The sequence below is a fragment of the Leuciscus leuciscus genome (assembly GCF_965113295.1).
Source record: "Leuciscus leuciscus genome assembly, chromosome: 14".
Lineage (NCBI taxonomy): Eukaryota > Metazoa > Chordata > Actinopteri > Cypriniformes > Leuciscidae > Leuciscus > Leuciscus leuciscus.
In genome coordinates this window covers 19641758-19660949 of record NC_138738.1, presented here as the reverse complement: position 1 = coordinate 19660949, position 19192 = coordinate 19641758, and the positions used below count along the sequence as shown (strand labels likewise).

At 39.4% G+C, this 19192-nt stretch overlaps 1 protein-coding gene across 5 annotated transcripts; it reads left to right on the top strand.

The window, feature by feature from the left end:
• The first annotated feature begins 7962 nt into the window (after positions 1-7962).
• On the top strand, positions 7963-10202 carry LOC309513583 (zona pellucida sperm-binding protein 4-like). 5 transcript variants are annotated; one of them, XM_082189488.1, is made up of 9 exons: positions 7963-8145; positions 8269-8696; positions 8765-8952; positions 9026-9120; positions 9192-9349; positions 9454-9618; positions 9688-9835; positions 9924-9996; positions 10075-10202. In XM_082189488.1, exons 5-9 carry the CDS (start codon positions 9324-9326, stop codon positions 10170-10172), a joined length of 510 nt encoding a protein of 169 aa, XP_082045614.1. In that variant the 5' UTR covers positions 7963-8145; positions 8269-8696; positions 8765-8952; positions 9026-9120; positions 9192-9323; the 3' UTR covers positions 10173-10202. The 5 variants fall into 5 exon arrangements, with proteins under 5 accessions (XP_082045614.1, XP_082045616.1, XP_082045615.1 ...); XM_082189490.1 differs by having other exon boundaries at positions 7963-8157; positions 8404-8696; XM_082189489.1 differs by having other exon boundaries at positions 7963-8403; positions 8527-8696.
• Positions 10203-19192: the final 8990 nt, after the last annotated feature.

Here is a 19192-nt window from a genome sequence, read left to right as displayed (position 1 = left end):
CTCCTTCATTTACATTTTTATTTTATTTTTTTTAATGCAATGAATCGCTGTCAAGAGCATTCCAAACCAACAGGTGGCGATATAACCCTAACTGTAAAGCCATGTTGGCCAATCAGAAGCCTGAAAAAAATTCCGGTTCTGACATCACAAGCCAAAATCTCCGGTTTCACCGTCTACACGACAACACTGCAACCAGAGTTTCTAAAAATCTTCACCCTGGCAGGAGTTTTCGAAAAAAATCGGTTTCAGTGACCGGATTCTGCGTTCGCGTGTGGACAAACGCCCAAACCGCATAGAAAAAGCTGCGATTTTGAAAATACCTGTGTACGTGTGGACAGGGCCTAAATCAGCCTTCCTCTGCTGCATTACCTGTGCTGGAGGTGATCAAAGAGAGGAGGCAGTGCCTGGCTGGATGACAGGACGGGCTAATTATCAGTATAGCTGCAGGGATTAGAAGCGATCAGAGAGGAGGGACGGCATTCAAGGGGCGGTGTGGATGTGACAGCTTCCTTTGTGTGAGAAGCTTTAACTACTAGGCCTCACCACACCCTCCAGGCCCATTCTGACATCATGGTAAAGAGTCATGGAGAAGAGCAGAGGGGAAATATTGGCAATGACAGGGGGTTGTTTCACCATCGCCAACAGATCTGTGAGCGAGTGAACAGCCATATATTAAAGTTAGAGAGACAGACAAGTATTGACACAATGGGTGGGGTTAAGCTAGAGTAGTTATGTGGTTACAGATATGGGAGTAAAGACCTCGGGTAACAGTGAAGGAAAGAAAAGGAGAGATTTAAAAAAGAAACGTTTAAAGCCTCTGGTTTTAACACAAAGGCAGAAACAGGGTGCGTCAGCATTCCAATACCTACCTTCATTCAAAAAATAATTACTGCTGCCTGCAAAGGAGAACAGGTTTCTGGTTCTCACTGAAGTTGATGGTGGTTGATATTTGTAAGGCCCAACACCCCAAATCCTCTTGTCAGTGTGCTATTGAGAACTATCTTTAAAGAACTGAATCTTTCCTCAAGGCATGGCAATGAAACCATGAGCGGGCGTTTCAGCTTGAGATTTAGTCAAATCCGAATTATAGACAAAGGTCACCTATGTACTTCATTTTAAAATTATAAAAACAATACTGATTTTGAATACAAGTTCATTCAGGAGGAGCTATTTGCTATATAATAATAATAATAATAATAAGTTTCTGCCAAATACTATTAGACATTTAATATATTAAATATATACAATATAGGCCTATATGAATGTTATTTCATACATATTACTGTATATTACACTACCTTTCAAAAAGTAATAATAGTAAATACAGTAAATTACATTTATAATGTTACAAAAGATTCCTTTCAAATAAATGCTATTCTTTTTATTTACCAAAGAATCCTGAAAATGATTCACATTTTCCACAAAAATATTAAGCAAAAAAAATGATAAAAATATTATATAAAACAGTTATTTGAAAATGTAATAATATTTCACAATATTTCTTTTTTTATTGATCAAATTATTGATCAAATAGAGCAAATACATCCTTGGTGAACATAAGATACTTTTATTACTTTTAAAACATTTTAAAGATCTTACTCACCCCCAAATTTTAAACAGTAGTGTATACTGTATGCATACTCTATTTATACACTATTTTATGTTTATGAAGACATACTGGCCAGATTACTAAGGAATATCAGCCATCTTTCCATGTAACAACTGAATTTATACGGGCTAGACAAATATAAATATGCCTTTCCTTTCTTAGTCATTGAGTGAAATAGCTTTGGTGTTATTCACATCAAGTGCACTCCTTAACAAGGATGTAAACATTTAGCTATGCATCTAATGTGCTACATTATACACATCTAAAGGATAATCGAAACATACAAGGAATGTTTAGATATGGCAGCCTTTTGTCCACCCTTTAGAAATTACAGAATAAAACCTTATTTTTAACCCTTGATGTAACATCTGGTAAATTAATGAAGAGAGAATTTCTTACTAAGCATCCTTTTCTCTGGAACTGAAGAAGCCACTTAACGCCATCAATTAAACGCAGCGGACGCAGGGGACGTTTCAGATGCTTTAAACATGCTTTAAATGGCATGGCATTATCAAACATGACTGTAGCCTGTATACGCACTGCGGTTTATATCGAACACATCTGTTCATATTGTTGACATCAAGGCCTTGAAGTGCTATTTTAAACAAAAAGAAGTATGTGAGCTAAAAGCTGGAAGAGGAAAGCAAGCATAAGAAAGTAGAGGTGGATCTAAGTAAAGTAAAGTGTGAGGAAGAGAGGGAGAATGAGAGAGAGCGAGAGATTGGAGAGCAATAATGTAATATCAGGCAAAGAAGAGCGGCTCTTTAAGGGAGAAGTAGGGATATTGGCGACGCTTGTGTGGAGGTGAGGGGAGGGGAACGGGGTTTGGATTGTGTCTGAAACATTTTGTATGACCTCCTCTCTCGGCCATCCATCAGAACGGCTGGCTCATTATTCTAACTAGCCGGCTCTTTTCTTCTGTTGCAGGACGCCATCAGTAGCAATCTGCATGCCAATTATCGGCCAGACCCCCTGATACCCCGTATGAAAATGATCTGTCAAAGAAAAAAAAGAAGGGGAAAAAGGAATGCGAAAAGGCTTTTGCACCATAGCCCCAATCTCTCCCCTCCCCTCATTTTCTACTCTCTCTTTCTCCTTCTCTCTCTCTCTCTCCCTCACCCTCCCTGTATGGGCAGTGACAGGGCTTCCTGGAAAATTAATCTATGGAGAGTGAAGAGAGAGAGAGAGAGAGAGAGAGTAAAAAAAATTATAAATGTAGCTATTCTTCGTCTTCAGCCGGCTCAGCTCTTGGGCTCCGCGGGGCAGGGGGAAGTGGAGAGGGTGATAATTGCAAGCGAGAGAAGGATGATAACAAAGGGATACTCTTCTCCCCTTGAATGTTAGACTAAGGGCAAGGGCAAGTGGGCCAGCTACAGCCATCTTTAAACGCTTTGTGCCCTTCCAGGTATACTCCTTTCATTCAGCTATCAAATTACAGATGGGAATCCAACATTATGTCACTGTTCTTACTGGGCTTCAGTAAAGCTTCCTCTCGGACCTGCATGCACTGAAATGTGGAGGGCCAAAATGCATAGTAAAGATGTCAAAAAATAAAAGATCTCTCTACTGAATAAACAATAAAGATCACAAGGGCAAAGTTATGGACAATAGAAAGACCAGTGATGTCAGGCAAAATGATAAGCTTTGAACATCCACAGCAATGAAATATAGCATGGGTATTTAAAGGAGAACTCCGGTGAATTTTTAAGTTAATCTTGATCGTTTTACCTTTGTGAGTACTGTCTACAGAAAAAAAAACGAACCGGATCGGTGCTTGCAACACGGAGCTGAATGGGAGCTCTAATGCCCAGAGCTCCCATTCAGTTAAAACGGCAGTTATGGGGGCATTAACCTAAATAGTGTCTTTGTGCCTCTTAACAGACACAAAATGCAATTAAAATGTCTGTCCAACATGAACAGGGCCCTTACATGACAACAAGATGCGTTTAGCAACTTAGCCATTGTTTAAACTCACCTAAATAGTGTTTTAGACGGCTAGCTGTAGTCTCGCGCTGAAGTCCCGTGGGAACTCAGTTGTAGCCGGAACACGACGCTCCTCCCACCTGCACTATGTGCGCGATTTTTTCCCCCAAACCACTTCAGCGGAAATCCCGCCCTGCAGCTGATTTAATTGGTTTAGGTTACAGTGACGATTGACATGACCAATGAAAACCTTAGAATCAGCTGCAGGGCGGGATTTCCGCTGAAGTGGTTTGGGGGAAAAAAAATAACGCGCACTTTTTCCGGCTACAACTGAGTTCCCACGGGACTTCAGCGCGAGACTACAGCTAGCTGTCTAAAACACTATTTAGGTGAGTTTAAACAATGGCTAAGTTGCTAAACGCATCTTGTTGTCATGTAAGGGCCCTGTTCATGTTGGACAGACATTTTAATTGCATTTTGTGTCTGTTAAGAGGCACAAAGACACTATTTAGGTTAATGCCCCCATAACTGCCGTTTTAGCTGAATGGGAGCTCTGGGCATTAACTGTAACAGCTCCGCGTTGCAAGCACCGATCCGGTTCGTTTTTTTTTCTATAGACAGTACTCACAAAGGTAAAACGATCAAGATTAACTTAAAAATTCACCGGAGTTCTCCTTTAACTGAAGTTCCAAAAGTTCAACAACAACAAAACATTTTTATTTATTTTTAAACAATCATTACTCACAATGTTTGAGCAGTCAGTATGTTGTTTAGAGATTTCTAAAATGACGGTCCAGAACGGGCTATAATTAATTGTACATTTTCGGTTGGCAGCCACAATACCACAATAGAAGAGTAATAATCAATAAATCAAAACTGTGTGGAATCTGCATTCTGGCTTTCTCTTTATTGCATCAAAAAGTATAAACGCTCCATCGTTGTCATGGTTATATGTTACTTCACATGTAGTTTCTGTTTCAACTTTGCAATGTTAAGTTTGTTTAACCATTTTGTGTAGCCAAAAAGTGCTAGTTTTGTATTAATAATAGTTTAATAGCAGTTGCTCATGGTCCAGTGGGCACATCTAATCTCACCTGATCTCAAAAGCTAAGCAAGGTTGGGCTTGGTTAGAATTTGGATGGGAGACCGCCTGCAATACCAGATGCTGTAAAGGCCCCGACATACTTCAAGCGAAAGCAAAGAACGAACTGGTGTGACAGAACTTCAAACAAAATCAGGCCAAAATAATGTTGGACTTTTGGAGTTAATTTCAGGAGTTCAAAAACTTGTAAAACCAAACTCACTCATGGCTGGTAAAGCCATTGAACCTTTGGTCCGTGGCGATTACATAAAAGTTATGTGTGCTCTGGGGCTCCGCCTTCTTTGACGTGGAAGTCTCCAGTTAATTTCTTCTGTTCAGTCCAATGAGGTCAAACATGAACACACTGGAGAGCTGCTTTATAGTAGAAATTGAAGTTGCAATTCTAATTGAAAGCAAAACTGAAACTGTTTGTTCATGTTTATTAAAGCTGTATACTTTTAAGCAGTATAAATAAAATCTATTGCTATAAATAAATGTGACATGACTTGACTGGACTGCCGAATTGTAGAGCCTGTAAACATATCCACATCGCTATGAGTTGTGATAGACTCAAGCATCCCTGCAGCTACATAGGACAAGCAGTTTGGAGAATGGATTCCGAGTTTTGCTTATTGGTGATCTCTGCATTATAGCAACATGGTGTTTGTGTAGCTCAAACAGTAGTGTAGCATGGTGCTAGCATGCTAAAGTCATGGGTTCAATTACGAAGGAATGCATGAAATGATTTTGAATGCAAGGTAATTTGCTTTGGACAAAAGTGGCTTAGTATTACATACTTTTGACTGTGTCACACCTTACCAAATATTTAGTATTTTACGATCACTTGCACCTATTTATCAAGTTTGTAGTAGCTTTCCTAATCCATCAACACTCCAGTCATACAGCTGCTAAGATCAGACATCTTACTGTATACCAGACTCCATTTGGAATGAACATAGTGAGAGCCTTTCTATAGTTTAAAAGTGAAAGAGGCATTGAAATCCTGTGTGTCGCCTCATTTTCAGCATAGGGGACAGCTGGTAAAGCTAAGCCAGAGAACAGAGGCTACGGAGTTTCAGCGGAGAATCACATTTTCTCTGTTTCCCTTTGTGCCCCATGTGTGTGTGCTTTGATTAAAGAAAGAAGAGGCTCTAATCGTGTTAAGGCCATTTTGTCCAATTGTTTTTACACCCCCGTCCATATCCTCCCGCAAAGAAAGCTTGATATAGATGCCACAGTGGAGCAAAAGCAATGTCTCTCTAACCAGGCTGATCTACCCAATCTCACAGAACAGAGCTAACACAACCAGTCAACACCAGACAAAGCTGGAAAGTGTTTGTAAAAAATCTATTTTATCACAGTGTTGCTGTGTTTTGTAGGAGATGATTATTATTATTATTTTTTTTTGCTTTTGTGCAGTAGGTAGCGCACAGTGGTTGGCTTAAGGGACCGAATCCGAGTTTGAATCCGACTTGGCTCATGACCCATTCCCATTTTCCCACTTTCTTCTCTGCCACTACTGTGAATAAAGACCAAAAAGAGGTTGTCCAGACAAACTAACGGAGTAGGTCAGAGGTTCTTATGCCAGAGGTTCTGACTGACCCAGCATGCTGTTCTACTGCCATCAGTCTGCACTCATCCAGCCACAAACAATGCTATATATCACAGTATTTGACACACTGTGGAATTCTACATTCTCATGACATAGGGTGCATATTTAAATTATTACCATTTTGCGGCAAAATTCTGCCGACGAAATGGATTTTCACATGAGGGACGTGTAAGGGAATTCAAGGATTCAAGTTGAACTTGCAAATTCATTGCATAAAGAAGTTTATTCAAGTGTGCTATTAGTATACTTCTTTTAAGATAATATACTTTAAAAATTTCAAGTAAGTAGGCCAATATGGGTATTGACTTTTATTGACAAATTGGCCGATACTCCTTTAAAGGGATACTTCAGCATTAAGCTTTGTACTGTATCAGTAGAAAACCTGTAGTATTTTCGAATTACTGTGCTTCCCTCCCCCATATCCCCCTGAGACGAGAGATTTATGTATTTTTTGTCTGGAAAAAATCCTTCGATGAGGCAAAAAAATTCATTTTGCGTCATCGGAGGACTTTTTGGCCAGAGGCTAGAAACTACAGCCAGTGCTAGGAGCTAGTTCCACATGTTTTCAACCCGCCCATAGGGGGTGGGATCTCACTCACAGAATGTACAAATAGTGTCAGCCATCTTTTTTTGGAAGCTAAGCTATCAGGCTCTTGTTCTGTGGAGAAAGCTGAGTAGTAGGGGTTACCATCCTCTTTTTTCCGGCCGTCGAGATCGTCCAAAATGTCCGGGATTTGGCTTTTGCTTTCTACAGTCGCCATTCATTGCTTACATGCACACCTTTTGTTTCAATCTAACTGAATTCATTCCAATTAGTGAATCTGAATGTAGTGTTTACATGAACGCTAAACAAGTGATCGGTTGATGTGCGTTTTAGCATTGCTAAGAAAATTCCCGCTCCTCCGTGAGAGATAGCCTACGAGACCGGTGTCGCTCATCAGTAATCACGCCACCGGCCTCACGCCGTTCTCCCGCGCCCCTCAGCCTCGTCCTGCTCGCCACAGTAAACATAATGAATGGCGACTGTAGAACGCAAAAGCCGAATCCTGGACATTTTGAGCGATCTTGAAATCCCGGGCAGACTCGTCACTGAGACTCACGATAAAACGGCGTCTTTTAAGTTTTGAGTCAACTAGTAGCCTAGCCTAGTTGTTTAACTGCGCTCTCTTACCGGTAGGCGTGGCTTGGGAGTGGTGTAGGGCAGCGAAGCAAGTGCATTCTGGGAGTTGTTGTCCACATGAGCCAAAAATACATTTTCTGGCTTTTCTCAGTACAGAAGGCTCCAAATTCAAAAATAATTTTACATTTCTACTACATAAATGACCCATTTTAAATACACATTAATCGTTCCAGAGGTGAAGTATCCCTTTAAACTTTCTTAAAATATACAGGCCTGTTGCCATAAGAAAACTGTGATGTGTTTCAAAGAAAAAAAAAAGAAAAAAAAACAGAATAGCTAAAACATCTAATATAAAAAAGGCTGAATTCAGAATGGCAGAAATAGTACTAGCATACTATTCTGAATTCAGCTCAATGTGGTTTTATGTATGTTCAAAAGGGAAGAATTTACTTTTAAGAAACAATAGAATCACCTAGTTGCATAAACTCCCACTCGTGCAAGTCTGGAGAATCATGACTGTTAATGAAGAGGGAGGGATTATCATTAATTAGCCAAAGTCTGTAGAGTACAAAAAGTCCAAAGAGCAGCACCTCAACAGTGTGACTAGCTGTTGAACAATGGCAGGAAGTTGGTGTGCTGTTCAGTCTCTGGCACTTTGTGTTTGGTTCTGTGCATTCAGTCATGCTGTTCCGAAGTGGAGTGATCTGCCCCAGAATCCTCAAGCTCTGATGTTCCAGCAAACTGACCAGCGGTTTCAAAAGCCAGTTCAACAGCAATCTAGGCAATGGTTTCCTCAGCAGGTTCAAAAGCCAGTTCAACAGCAAGCTGGTAGTCAACAGTTTCCTCAGCAGGTTCAACAGCAAGCTAGTCAATGGTTTCCTCAGCGGGTTCAACAGCAAGCTAGTCAATGGTTTCCTCAGCAGGTTCAAAAGCCAGTTCAACAGCAAGCTGCTAGTCAACAGTTTCCTCAGCAGGTTCAACAGCAAGCTAGTCAATGGTTTCCTCAGCAGGTTCAAACGCCATTTCAACAGCAAGCTAGTCAACAGTTTCCTCAGCAGGTTCAACAGCAGGCTAGTCAATGGTTTCCTCAGCAGGTTCAAAAGCCAGTTCAACAGCAAGCTGCTAGTCAATGGTTTCCTCAGCAGGTTCAACAGCAAGCTAGTCAACAGTTTCCTCAGCAGTTTCAGCCTAAGCAGCCAGTGGCACAGGCAGAGCCCCTTGACAAATGTACTGTAGCTGATTATAGCTGATTATGAGCAGATTCAATGTGGCCCACCTGGTATCAGTGGTGCTGAGTGTGCTGCTATCAACTGCTGCTTTAATGGACAGCAGTGTTACTATGGGAAGGCAGGTAAGAGTGTAGAGGCATTCATGTTAAACTGAGCCTCAGCAATAACTTGCTCTTGTAACTCGTTCCAGTGACTGTCCAGTGTATAAGAGATGGTCAGTTTGTGGTAGTGGTGGCTAGAGATGTTACGCTGCCTCGATTGAGCCTGGATTCAGTCCGTCTCCTGGGTGGAAGTGATCCAGCTTGCAGTCCTGTGGGATCCACACCTTTCTTTGCTATATACCAGTTCCCTGTCACTGCATGTGGCACAAGCATGATGGTAAGTAGCTGCTTGTAGTTTTGTTCTGCATGGCTTAGAATGGATTGGATACTAACAATGTTACTATTTGCAGGAGGGCAGTGGATATGTGGTGTATGAAAACAGAATGACCTCCTCATAAGTGGGTATCGGACCACTTGGTTCCATTACAAGGGACAGCCATTTTGAGTAAGTGATGTATGCTTTATTAAAAATGTGGATCATTGACAAATGCTACAAGCTCACTGTTTGTTGTCAAGGCTTCTCTTCCAGTGTAGGTACTCTGGTACTTCTGTGGAAGCTCTGGTTGTGGAGGTCAACACTGTTCCTCCACCTCCACCAGTAGCTGCTCCTGGACCCCTCAGGGTGGAGCTTAGACTGGCAAATGGTCAATGTGTCACCAAAGGCTGTGCAGAAGGTAAGTTTTGGTCCCAAGTATGCCTAAAGCCTTTCTAAAACTCCAGTTTCTAGTTAAAGACTGCATTCTTCCTCAGGGGATGAGGCGTACACATCCTACTACAGTGATGCTGATTATCCAGTTACAAAAGTCCTGCGGGAGCCTGTGTATGTTGAGGTGCACATTTTGGAGAGGACCGACCCCAACATTGTCCTGATGCTGGGACATTGCTGGGTGACATCAACCCCCAGTCCACTCAGTCTACCCCAATGGGATCTTCTGGTTGATGGGTGAGTGAGGCCAGTCTTTATCCATCTAGTGTGCTGTAAGGCATTTCTGACTGCCTCTTTGCCTTTCAGATGCCCTTACCAGGATGATCGTTACCTGACCACATTGGTTCCAGTGGCTGGATCACCTGGTCTTCAGTTCCCGACCCACTACAAGCGCTTTGTTGTGAAGATGTTCACATTTGTAGATCCAGCATCACTGGCTCCTCTGCAGGAAACCGTATGCTCTGCAGCAGCCTTACCTCAACCCTTAATATTAGTGCTTTTTACAGTGAATTATATGGTTTAACCCTTTCCCCCTCTGTTAGATCTTCATCCACTGTAGTACAGTGGTGTGCCATACCACCTCTGGCTCCTGTGAGCAAAGTTGCACTAGGAAAAGTGAGTGCTTGCTGTAAGTTGACTTCAGGAACTGAGAATTTATTTAAATACCCCTCATGCTTCTACCACTTTTTACAGGAAGAGACACGCACGTCAAGACCATCTCTAGTGGACAAACTGTGGTGTCTAGTGGACAAACTGTGGTGTCTAGTGGACAAGTTAACCTGGTCAAGTGAATTTAAGTGTTTTAATAAACTTCATGAAGCTCAACATGTTTCTCTTTGGTATTCATTTCTGTCTGGAGTTGGATGTTTCATGACTTCTGTTTGACTTCTGCACTACTAAACCCTTTTTTTGTGCATTGAGATTCTTGACTTGAACTAAACAAGCCAAGTTTCTGCCTAAGCCATTCAACTTTACTATTTGCCAAGTTCTAGTCGTTAACTTCACTGTTAGACTTTTCAAGGGTTTTTTACAGTAACTTACTGGCAACACTGTTGCCAGTAAGTTACTGTAATTAAGAGTTACAGTACCAAACCGTATTTCAGTTTTGTGTAATACCGTGCATTACTGTAAAAACGAAGCTAATCAGTACAGTGCATTACTGTAAAAACTAAGCTAATAAGTACACTACTGTAATTATTTTTATTTGTACTAAATATAAATTAGATTTATAATTTTGATATATGATTAATTTTATTTTTATCCTACATAAGTACTACTTTCATACAAACCAATTAGACAAAGTTATCACAAAATACAATTTTTTTATTTAAAACATTTCATATATATCACAAAATAAACATGCCAATGCTGGAAATGATGTGAAATTTTTACACATTAATGGGTAAGTTTAGAGACAACATTTTTTGTGTTAATTTTAACTCATTCATTGTGTTAATGATTTTAACAAAGTAAATATGTCAGAGAGGTTAGCACAAAGATGTGTAAACGTGTTAAATTAACACATTATGTGCTGTCCTTCACTGCAAACATTTTTGAAAACATACATAAAATCATAAACAAAACATTAGCATTTGACTAAATGAATGTAGAGTCATTGGTTGTTTAGCTTATACAAGTATTATAATGAAATATCAACCATTACATTCATAAAACTGCAGAATATAAATACATTAAGCATTCAAAAAGGAAATGTCCAAAACAGGACAAAACACAGTTCTTTTCACAATACAAGATACATAACCCCACCTTAAAAATAATTTCACTTATTTCCAAAAATGTGTTGGATTCATGTACACTGGTGGCCAAAAGAAGTATTTAAGTGGCGTAATGTTTTTGAAAGAAGTCTCTTTGATGCTCAAGAAACATTTATTATTATTATCAATGTCTGACTGTCTACTCCATCTTTTCTACAGCATAGGAGTAAAAGTCATCAAAATAATCTTTAAAAAGCCGACACAATGTTTTTGTCCACCTTTGTGAATAAATGAACTTCTCCAAAGATTGGTTCCTGTTCAGAACTTGATTGACAACATCAGAGTGTTCCCTGGTCTGCATGCGTGCCCACAAACACAAATGTACTCAGTCCTTCAGAGGAGATCCCGGTTCCAAAACTATATGAGAGAGAGAGAGAGAGAGAGAGAGAGAGAGAGAGAGAGAGAGAGAATATTAGTGTCACATTATTTTTAACCTCCTTTTTTGTTAATTTTTATTATTATTTTCACAAAAACTTAAGAATATATATTTGTAAACAGCTTTTGTCAATAAATAGCATACAAAAGAACTAAATTAAATTATGCCAGATTAAATTTTAATACTTACAAATCCTAAATTCTGTCCAAAAATGCTGAGATGCATAGAAAGAAGTTGAACGACTGAAATAGATGATTTTAGCCCATTTCAGCTTGTCTGCAGTGAAGGGGTACCTGTTTGAGACAAATACACAGTAAGATACATGCAAGAAATCACTGTGTGATGATCGTTCTCCTTCCTACAGTTAACCCACCTGTGCGCTGATATTAGGACCTTCCTAGTCAGGTGGAACTGCAATGGTAGAGTCGCTGGCTAATAAAATATAAAAATAATGCAAAAATATAAACTTAAGTTGTTTAGAATGCTAGATTTGGTCTAAGTGAGAGTTTTACTGCAGTGCTTACCTGGATACATTTAATCTGGTGAGACTGAACAAAGACAATGGTCCATCTTCTGATTGGTTCATTTGCTGTGTAATAAAGTTAGACATAATGCAAAGGTCACTTATTTGATATAAAGTTAGCCAATTTTATAGAGATTTTATAAGATATTGTTAGCTACCTAGTCTGCACCAGTGGCTCAAAAGCAATTTTCACATAGTGTATGCTAATCATTTCAGCAAACTTCTCAAAATATATCACAAATGGGCTGGCCTACCTCTGGAATCTTGCTAAGTCACTGGCGCGAATTGGCGCTTTGTTGCAGTTGCCTTTAAACACAAAAATGGAAGTAAATATTAAATTCCATTAAAAAAAAAACTATAATATGGTATAGTTTGCAAACTAATGCTAAAACTATAAAGGTTCTCATCAGTAGGCCAACATTAAGATATAAACAGAATTTCACATTAGTTTATTCACATTTATTGTTAATGTAAACGCGTTGCTCGTTGGCATATTTTAACTCGACAATTCAATAATCTAACAAAGTGTGTAAAATGAAACGTTAGCTCAGTTTACCATGGTAAAGTTCGTTACCGCCATGTTGACGACGAGTAACGTTAGGCTAACGTTAACGTTATAACATACGTTAAGCTGGGCACAATCCTGTCAACATACACAGAATGTTTTTTTTTTGTTTTTTTTTTACCTTGCTTGCTGATCTCTCTCTCGGTGAAGTGAATTCCATCTCTTCCCCGGGCCAGACACGAACGTCGCGATCCAACAAAAGACAGACCCCATTACCTACACTGGATGCTCTGACGCGACACGACAAATCCCAGACAGTGTAGTGATGCGCCGCGGCCGTTATATTTCAGACGTAGTCCGATACGAGTCCAAGCGCTCGCACTAGTTCTTACAAGGGATAAACAGGTTTGCATTTAAAGGTCCGGTCGCTTCAATGTGTCCAATATAGATAGCCTCTGGCTATTATAGCGTTGTAGACACGTGGTGTAAGGCAAAAATTAGGAAATAAAAAGCACGGTGGAATGGTGCCAGCCAGAGAGGCAGTTACGTCAAATACAGTAGTATACAGCAAATTTAAAAAATACAGTAAGTCTCTGTATGTGGTGTTAGACGTCACAGAAAATTCCCATGATGCAATTGGAATCACAGTTATTTACTGTAAAGAGAAATAGCAGTATAATACTGGGGGATTTAAAGTAAATAACTGTAGAAATTACAGAAAAGTCTAACAGTGTTGGGTCCCTGTTCATGTTTCACATATCAAATTAAGGTTTTAGCTTCTGTCTGTTTGAGGCTTTACATATGACTTTATGGCTTGACTAGCATAACTGCATATTGATGCCCAAACCCCTCTGAGGTCACTTGTTGACTTTTTGTAATGCTTTTTTAGTCACGCAAGTATAGAATCATATCTTGGGATAAAGGATGAGTGCAGGTTGATACTGATTTCTTTTCTTTTTTTTTCAGGCTACTCCCAGTAATGTAGACTACTTTAAAGCATTAACTGTTGTATCCCAACTAGATAGCTGTCCAAGGCCTTGTTTACACCATGGTACTAGGAAGCATTTTTGTAAATTGGATCACAGGTGGACTGTGGTAAATTAAGGTGTAAAGGTGCTTTTTTTTTTTTTTTTTTTTGCTTGTCTATTTTTGGCCACTTCCAGAGGTAGTCAACACATTCGACCAGATTGCTTTCATAGAGTAATGCTCATGTGGTTGAATGTGTTCAAACAGCCACAAAATGGTGTACTCTACGGCTGACTTAGTACGTAAACATTTAAGAAGTGTGCTAGCAGGTGTGATTTAAATACTTTTTTTTTCACAGTTTTACATACTGTCATATGAACTTGCACTGTCTGAAAATATTGATTTATAAAGAAAACATATGCTCCTAATTCTGAGTATGTAAATTTGTGTGTAGTCCACTGGTAGTGTACATAGGAATTTACTTCAAATAGGGGTAGGGGGTGCTATTACGCATCTTCTGCAAGAGTAGTGCAGAATCTCCAGATCAAAAAACAGGCAAAGAATAAGCAGAAACAAGTGATAGAAGATTGTTTCTTATTGTTCAGATATTTAACTAAATATTCTGGGGGTTGTGAAAGTTTTGTAAAAATTATTTAAATGCTGGCTGGCAACTTGTAAAAAACGCTGATGGGGAAAGAGTTAAAGTACAGTTAAAGGTATATTTCCAGTATGCAAATTAATACCTAAATAGGAACATATAAGTATACTTAGTGCACAAATAATATATAAATAGAAGTTCATTTTTAAAGAAAACTTAGAAGTATAACGTTAATACTAAAAAGGAACTTGCTAAGATTGCTAAGTATTTAAAGGTACAATATGTACGAATTTTGTGTCAAAATATCCAAAAAACACTTGCACAGTGTTATATATTTCTTTCAATTGTGTACTTCCATTATCCTAAATGTTTCCTAGAATTAGTCAATTAAGAGAAATTCACAATTTTAAAAAGTGCCAGTCCCTGCATGTTCACTTGTCGCCTGTCAATGACATAATATCCGCGTTATCCCTGTTTTCCGCTTGTACTATTGTAGTAACCATGGAGACAGGTGTGGACAACTGCATAGTGCGTGCGTAACGTTTAGCTGTTGTTGTTTCGTTCAAGCATTATGGACCATGGCAAGCAGACTTGACAGAGCTTCACGAGTCACACCTTGACAGGGACGCCTCTCTTGCATGTACTTTATTAGACAGGTGAGCAAATGTACATAAAACAAATCAATGTTATATAGCTCAACATGACATGTTAGAATATGATCAGTATGTTATTCTAATGTTGATCTAGCTTACTGCTAGTCTCATATAGCAAACAAACTAACACATAGAATAACATTAGGCCTATAACTTTCAACACATTCAAATGCTGTTTAGTATGATAGTGTAACGTTAGACCAAATGAAACAGCGCTGCGTTACCTCACAAGTTTAATTCGTCAAATAAACTGACCAGTGTAAGTAGTAATTCAGCACTTGCAGGTAGTTCGGTAGAATTAAATGTCCTTATTCTTTTATATCCGTGGGACTCGCGTGTGGCGCTGATATTTGTCTCTCATTAGCAATCGCGACCTGCTTCATACCACAGTCATGTTAAAAAACATGAATGTTTTCACTCATCCATAAACATTATTAGATCCATCAGCATGACAGAAAGTCCCATAAATCCGCTTATCATTGCGTCATCAACCTATGCCTTTGTTATTGTAAGAGGTTAGCGACCCCTAGCAGCGAAAAAAAATTACATATTGTAGCTTTAAAGGAATGGTTCGGAGTAATTTCAACCTAGGGTCCTTTGCACCATGACCTCGAGCCAAACACTACGTTACACTACATCGTTAGGCATCGCTTTCTGCCAGGACTTTTACAGACTCGAGGTCATGGTGCAAAGGACCCTAGGTTGAAATTACTCCGAACCATCCCTTTAACTAGTAATCCACCAGTATACCTAAGTTCACTTATAGTATAGTTGCAGTGCAAATGAATAACTTCGTAAACTAGTTGTGCACTCAAAGTTTACTACTGTTACACTTTTATGCACTAAAAAGCGGGTTTTGTCAAGTAGTACTGAATTAGTACACTTACAAGAATACTACTAGTACATTGATATTAGTATAGTTACTACATAAAGTATACTTAAAGATATACTTGAACTTAACTTAAGTATACTTAATAAAATTAATTTGAAGTATACTTCTTTTTTTGTAAGGAAAAGCTGTTTAGTTTGGAAGTGACCTCTGAGTAAGTGGTGCTTCATGAATCGCTACACTATTGATAGTCCCTGCCACCAGGAATTTATTCTAAGCTTTGTCAATGTGACCAAACATACACAACAATACTCACTCAAAAATATGCATGATCACTTCAGTTTGGGATACTGTGTAGATCCATCTATCCTTTCTCCAAACCACTTGTCTGCTGTCAGGTCACTGGGATTGTTATTTTTGCAATTCTGTTTGGTGAGGCTAGTGATACAGATATCACACACTTTAACCGTTTAACACATTTTAGGATATACATTACATTTAATGAGAATTTCAAGAGTAGTTGTAAAGCTGATAGTTTAGGGAGTTGTCAGTCAAAGATTGTGATATTAAATGAACAGTTAATCATATTATATAATTATTATTACATTAGCATGGTTCATTATTCTATCAGCTAGCCTTTGCTCTGAGTGGATAGTACTTTGTCATTAGCAGCTAATGTTATAAATACTTGGTGATTCCATACTAAAAGACTAAGTAGTCATTCTTCATCTGGACAATGTTGCATTGTACTTTCACTCCACATTTCTGAAGCTCCTCTTTCTCTGTCACAGTGAGAGGTTTGACACCAGACAGCACAGAGCAGGATGCATTTGAATATGGTAAGTGCAGTAGTCACGGCTGTTTAAGTGCTCTGAGTGGAAGAGCTGAACTCTCCCCCGGTCGCTGTTCCCTGAGGTAATAATTAACAATCCTGTCGCCAAGTCGTCAGCAGTCAATTACACCTCCTGCTCCCGCGATACATACGCAATGACTGCGAGCAAACACCACAGAGTGAGAGAGAGGGAGACAAATGCTGGAAATTGAGATTATTGCAAACGGGGGGTTTTTGTATGGAGCTGAAGAGCCCAGTGTCAGGAGGTGAACGGTGAACACGGGCAACCCGCCGTCGCCCAAAACATGGAGCTATTATAGTGGATTACACAGAACAGGGGACTTTTGGCGGGAGCGTTAATTGGAGCTCTGGATGGCGTCAGTTTCCAATTACTTTTAAGCTAGCCTACGGTTAATACAGTGACAATGGGCAATGGGTATGACATTCGGAAGAATTGAGCGATGGGGAGAGGGAGGGAAGGAAGTGTGGCTGTTCTCATTGATTTGGGCTTGAGCGGGAGATGACAATGGTGGCTAGCGCTGTGGTAACATGCCGCATCTCATACTTATAGAAGAATGTCATAGCAAAGAGTAAACAAGAGGAATAATAGGTGAAATAAGATGTGACTGGCTGCAGGCAAGCTCATGTTATTTTCTGTACAGTGTTCCATTGAATTACAATGACAACAGACAGAACTGCTGTAAAAAGCAGAACTGAGGTGTAATTAGATGACACAATGTGATTTTCCTGACAAACAACTCAGAGAATCAGTTCGAAATGGGAGCACTGATGGCTCTTTTAAAGCATTTGTGATCTCATCACATGTATATTGCACATTACTGATAGTATTTGTATTCAAATCCATTACAATACATCATTGACTTAATTTATTATTTAAATATCATTATAAATGTTATTTATGAAATGAACATTTTTCTTCTCATATATTGTAATTAAAAAGAAAGCAACCTAAACATAACATAGCAAACATAATATATAGGTGAAAATCAAGTCTCTTAAAACAAACTTTTCACACTCTCGCTAGTTTAATTTGTCCACTAAAATGTCCACGAACAGTGTATATGTGACATGAGAATTCCTCACCATCAAATCATGTTAGCCTATTGAGGTTAATAGCAATCTGTGGTAGAAAACATTTAAAACATTTGAGGAATAAAGCTGTTTGTCTCCTTTCCATGTGCAACTAGGATTTCATGAATCTTATACACACACACAATTAAATACTATTTTCACACTTTGCCTAAATAATGTACAATAAAACATTCTCTGCATGTTATTATTACACTGCTAATTGATATTTACTTTATATTTTCTTTCTTTTTTCCTTCACATCACATTACTTATGTTTTATTTCAAGCGTGCATTTCACTGAATTTGTGTATATATATGTATATCAGTATAAAGATTTTCTTCTCAAGGGACAATACTATTGAAATGAAACTTGGATTTATTTTAGAGTAGTCAGTGTGCTGCTTGTATAGCAGTATATATTTACTGTCCTCTGAAAATAACTCAACATACAGCCATTATTGTCAAAATAGCTGGCAACAAAAGTGAGTACAGCCTAAGTGATAATAGTTGTACGTCGTTTAACCATGCAAGGCCACATGTCCTATTCATCATTTGCATGTTTTTGTCTACTTGACAGGACCATACAAATTTGTGTATCTTGTATTAGAGCAGTTAAAATTTGTGCTTTGAGTACAATTCTCTCATACTGACCACTGGATGTTCAACATGGCACCTCATGGCAAAGAACTCAGGATTTGAGAATTAGAATTGTTGCTCTCCATGAAGTTGACCTAGGCTACAAGAAGATTGGTAACACCCTGAAACTGAGTTACAGTACAGGCCAGGGTCATACAGAAGTTTTCAGACAGGTTCCACTTGGAACAGGCCTCGCAAGGGTCAATCAAAGAAGTTGAGTCCTCGTGCTGTGCGTCAGGTGCAGAAGCTGGCTTAAAAAAAAAAGACGCATGATCGTGCCAGCATTGCTTTAGAGGTTGCAGAAGTGGAAGGTCAGCTTGTCGGTGCTCAGACCATACGCCGCACACTGCAACAAGTTGGTTTGCATGGCCGTCGTCCCAGAAGAAAGCCTCTTCTGAAGCTGGCTAACAAGAAAGCCTGCAAACAGTTTGCTGAGACAACCTGTCCAAGAGCATGAATTACTGGAACCATGTCCTGTGGCCTGATGAGACTAAGATAAACTTGTTTGGCTCAGATGGTGTCCAGCATGTGTGGCGACGCCCTGGTAAGGAGTACAAAGAAAATTGTGTCTTGCCTACAGTCGAGTATGGTGGTGGTAGCATCAAGGTCTGGGGCTGCATGAGTGCTGATGGTACTGGGAGCTGTGCTTCATTGAGGGAAACATGGATTCCAACATGTACTGTGACATTCTGAAGCAGAACATGATGCCCTCCCTTCAGAAACTGGGCCGAACGGCATGATAACGACCCCAAACACACCGCCAAGATGACAACTGCCTTGCTGAGGAAGCTGAAGGTGATGGAATGGCCAAGTATGTCTCCAGACCTGAACTCTATTGAGCACCTGTGGGGCATCCTCAAGCGGAAGGTGGAGAAGCACCATGTGTCTAACATCCAGCAGCTCTGTGATGTCATTATGGAGGAGTGGAAGAGGATCCCAGCAACAACCTGTGCAGCTCTGGTGAATTGTCCAGGAGGATTAAGGCAGTGCTAGATAACAATGGTGCTCACACAAAATATTGACACT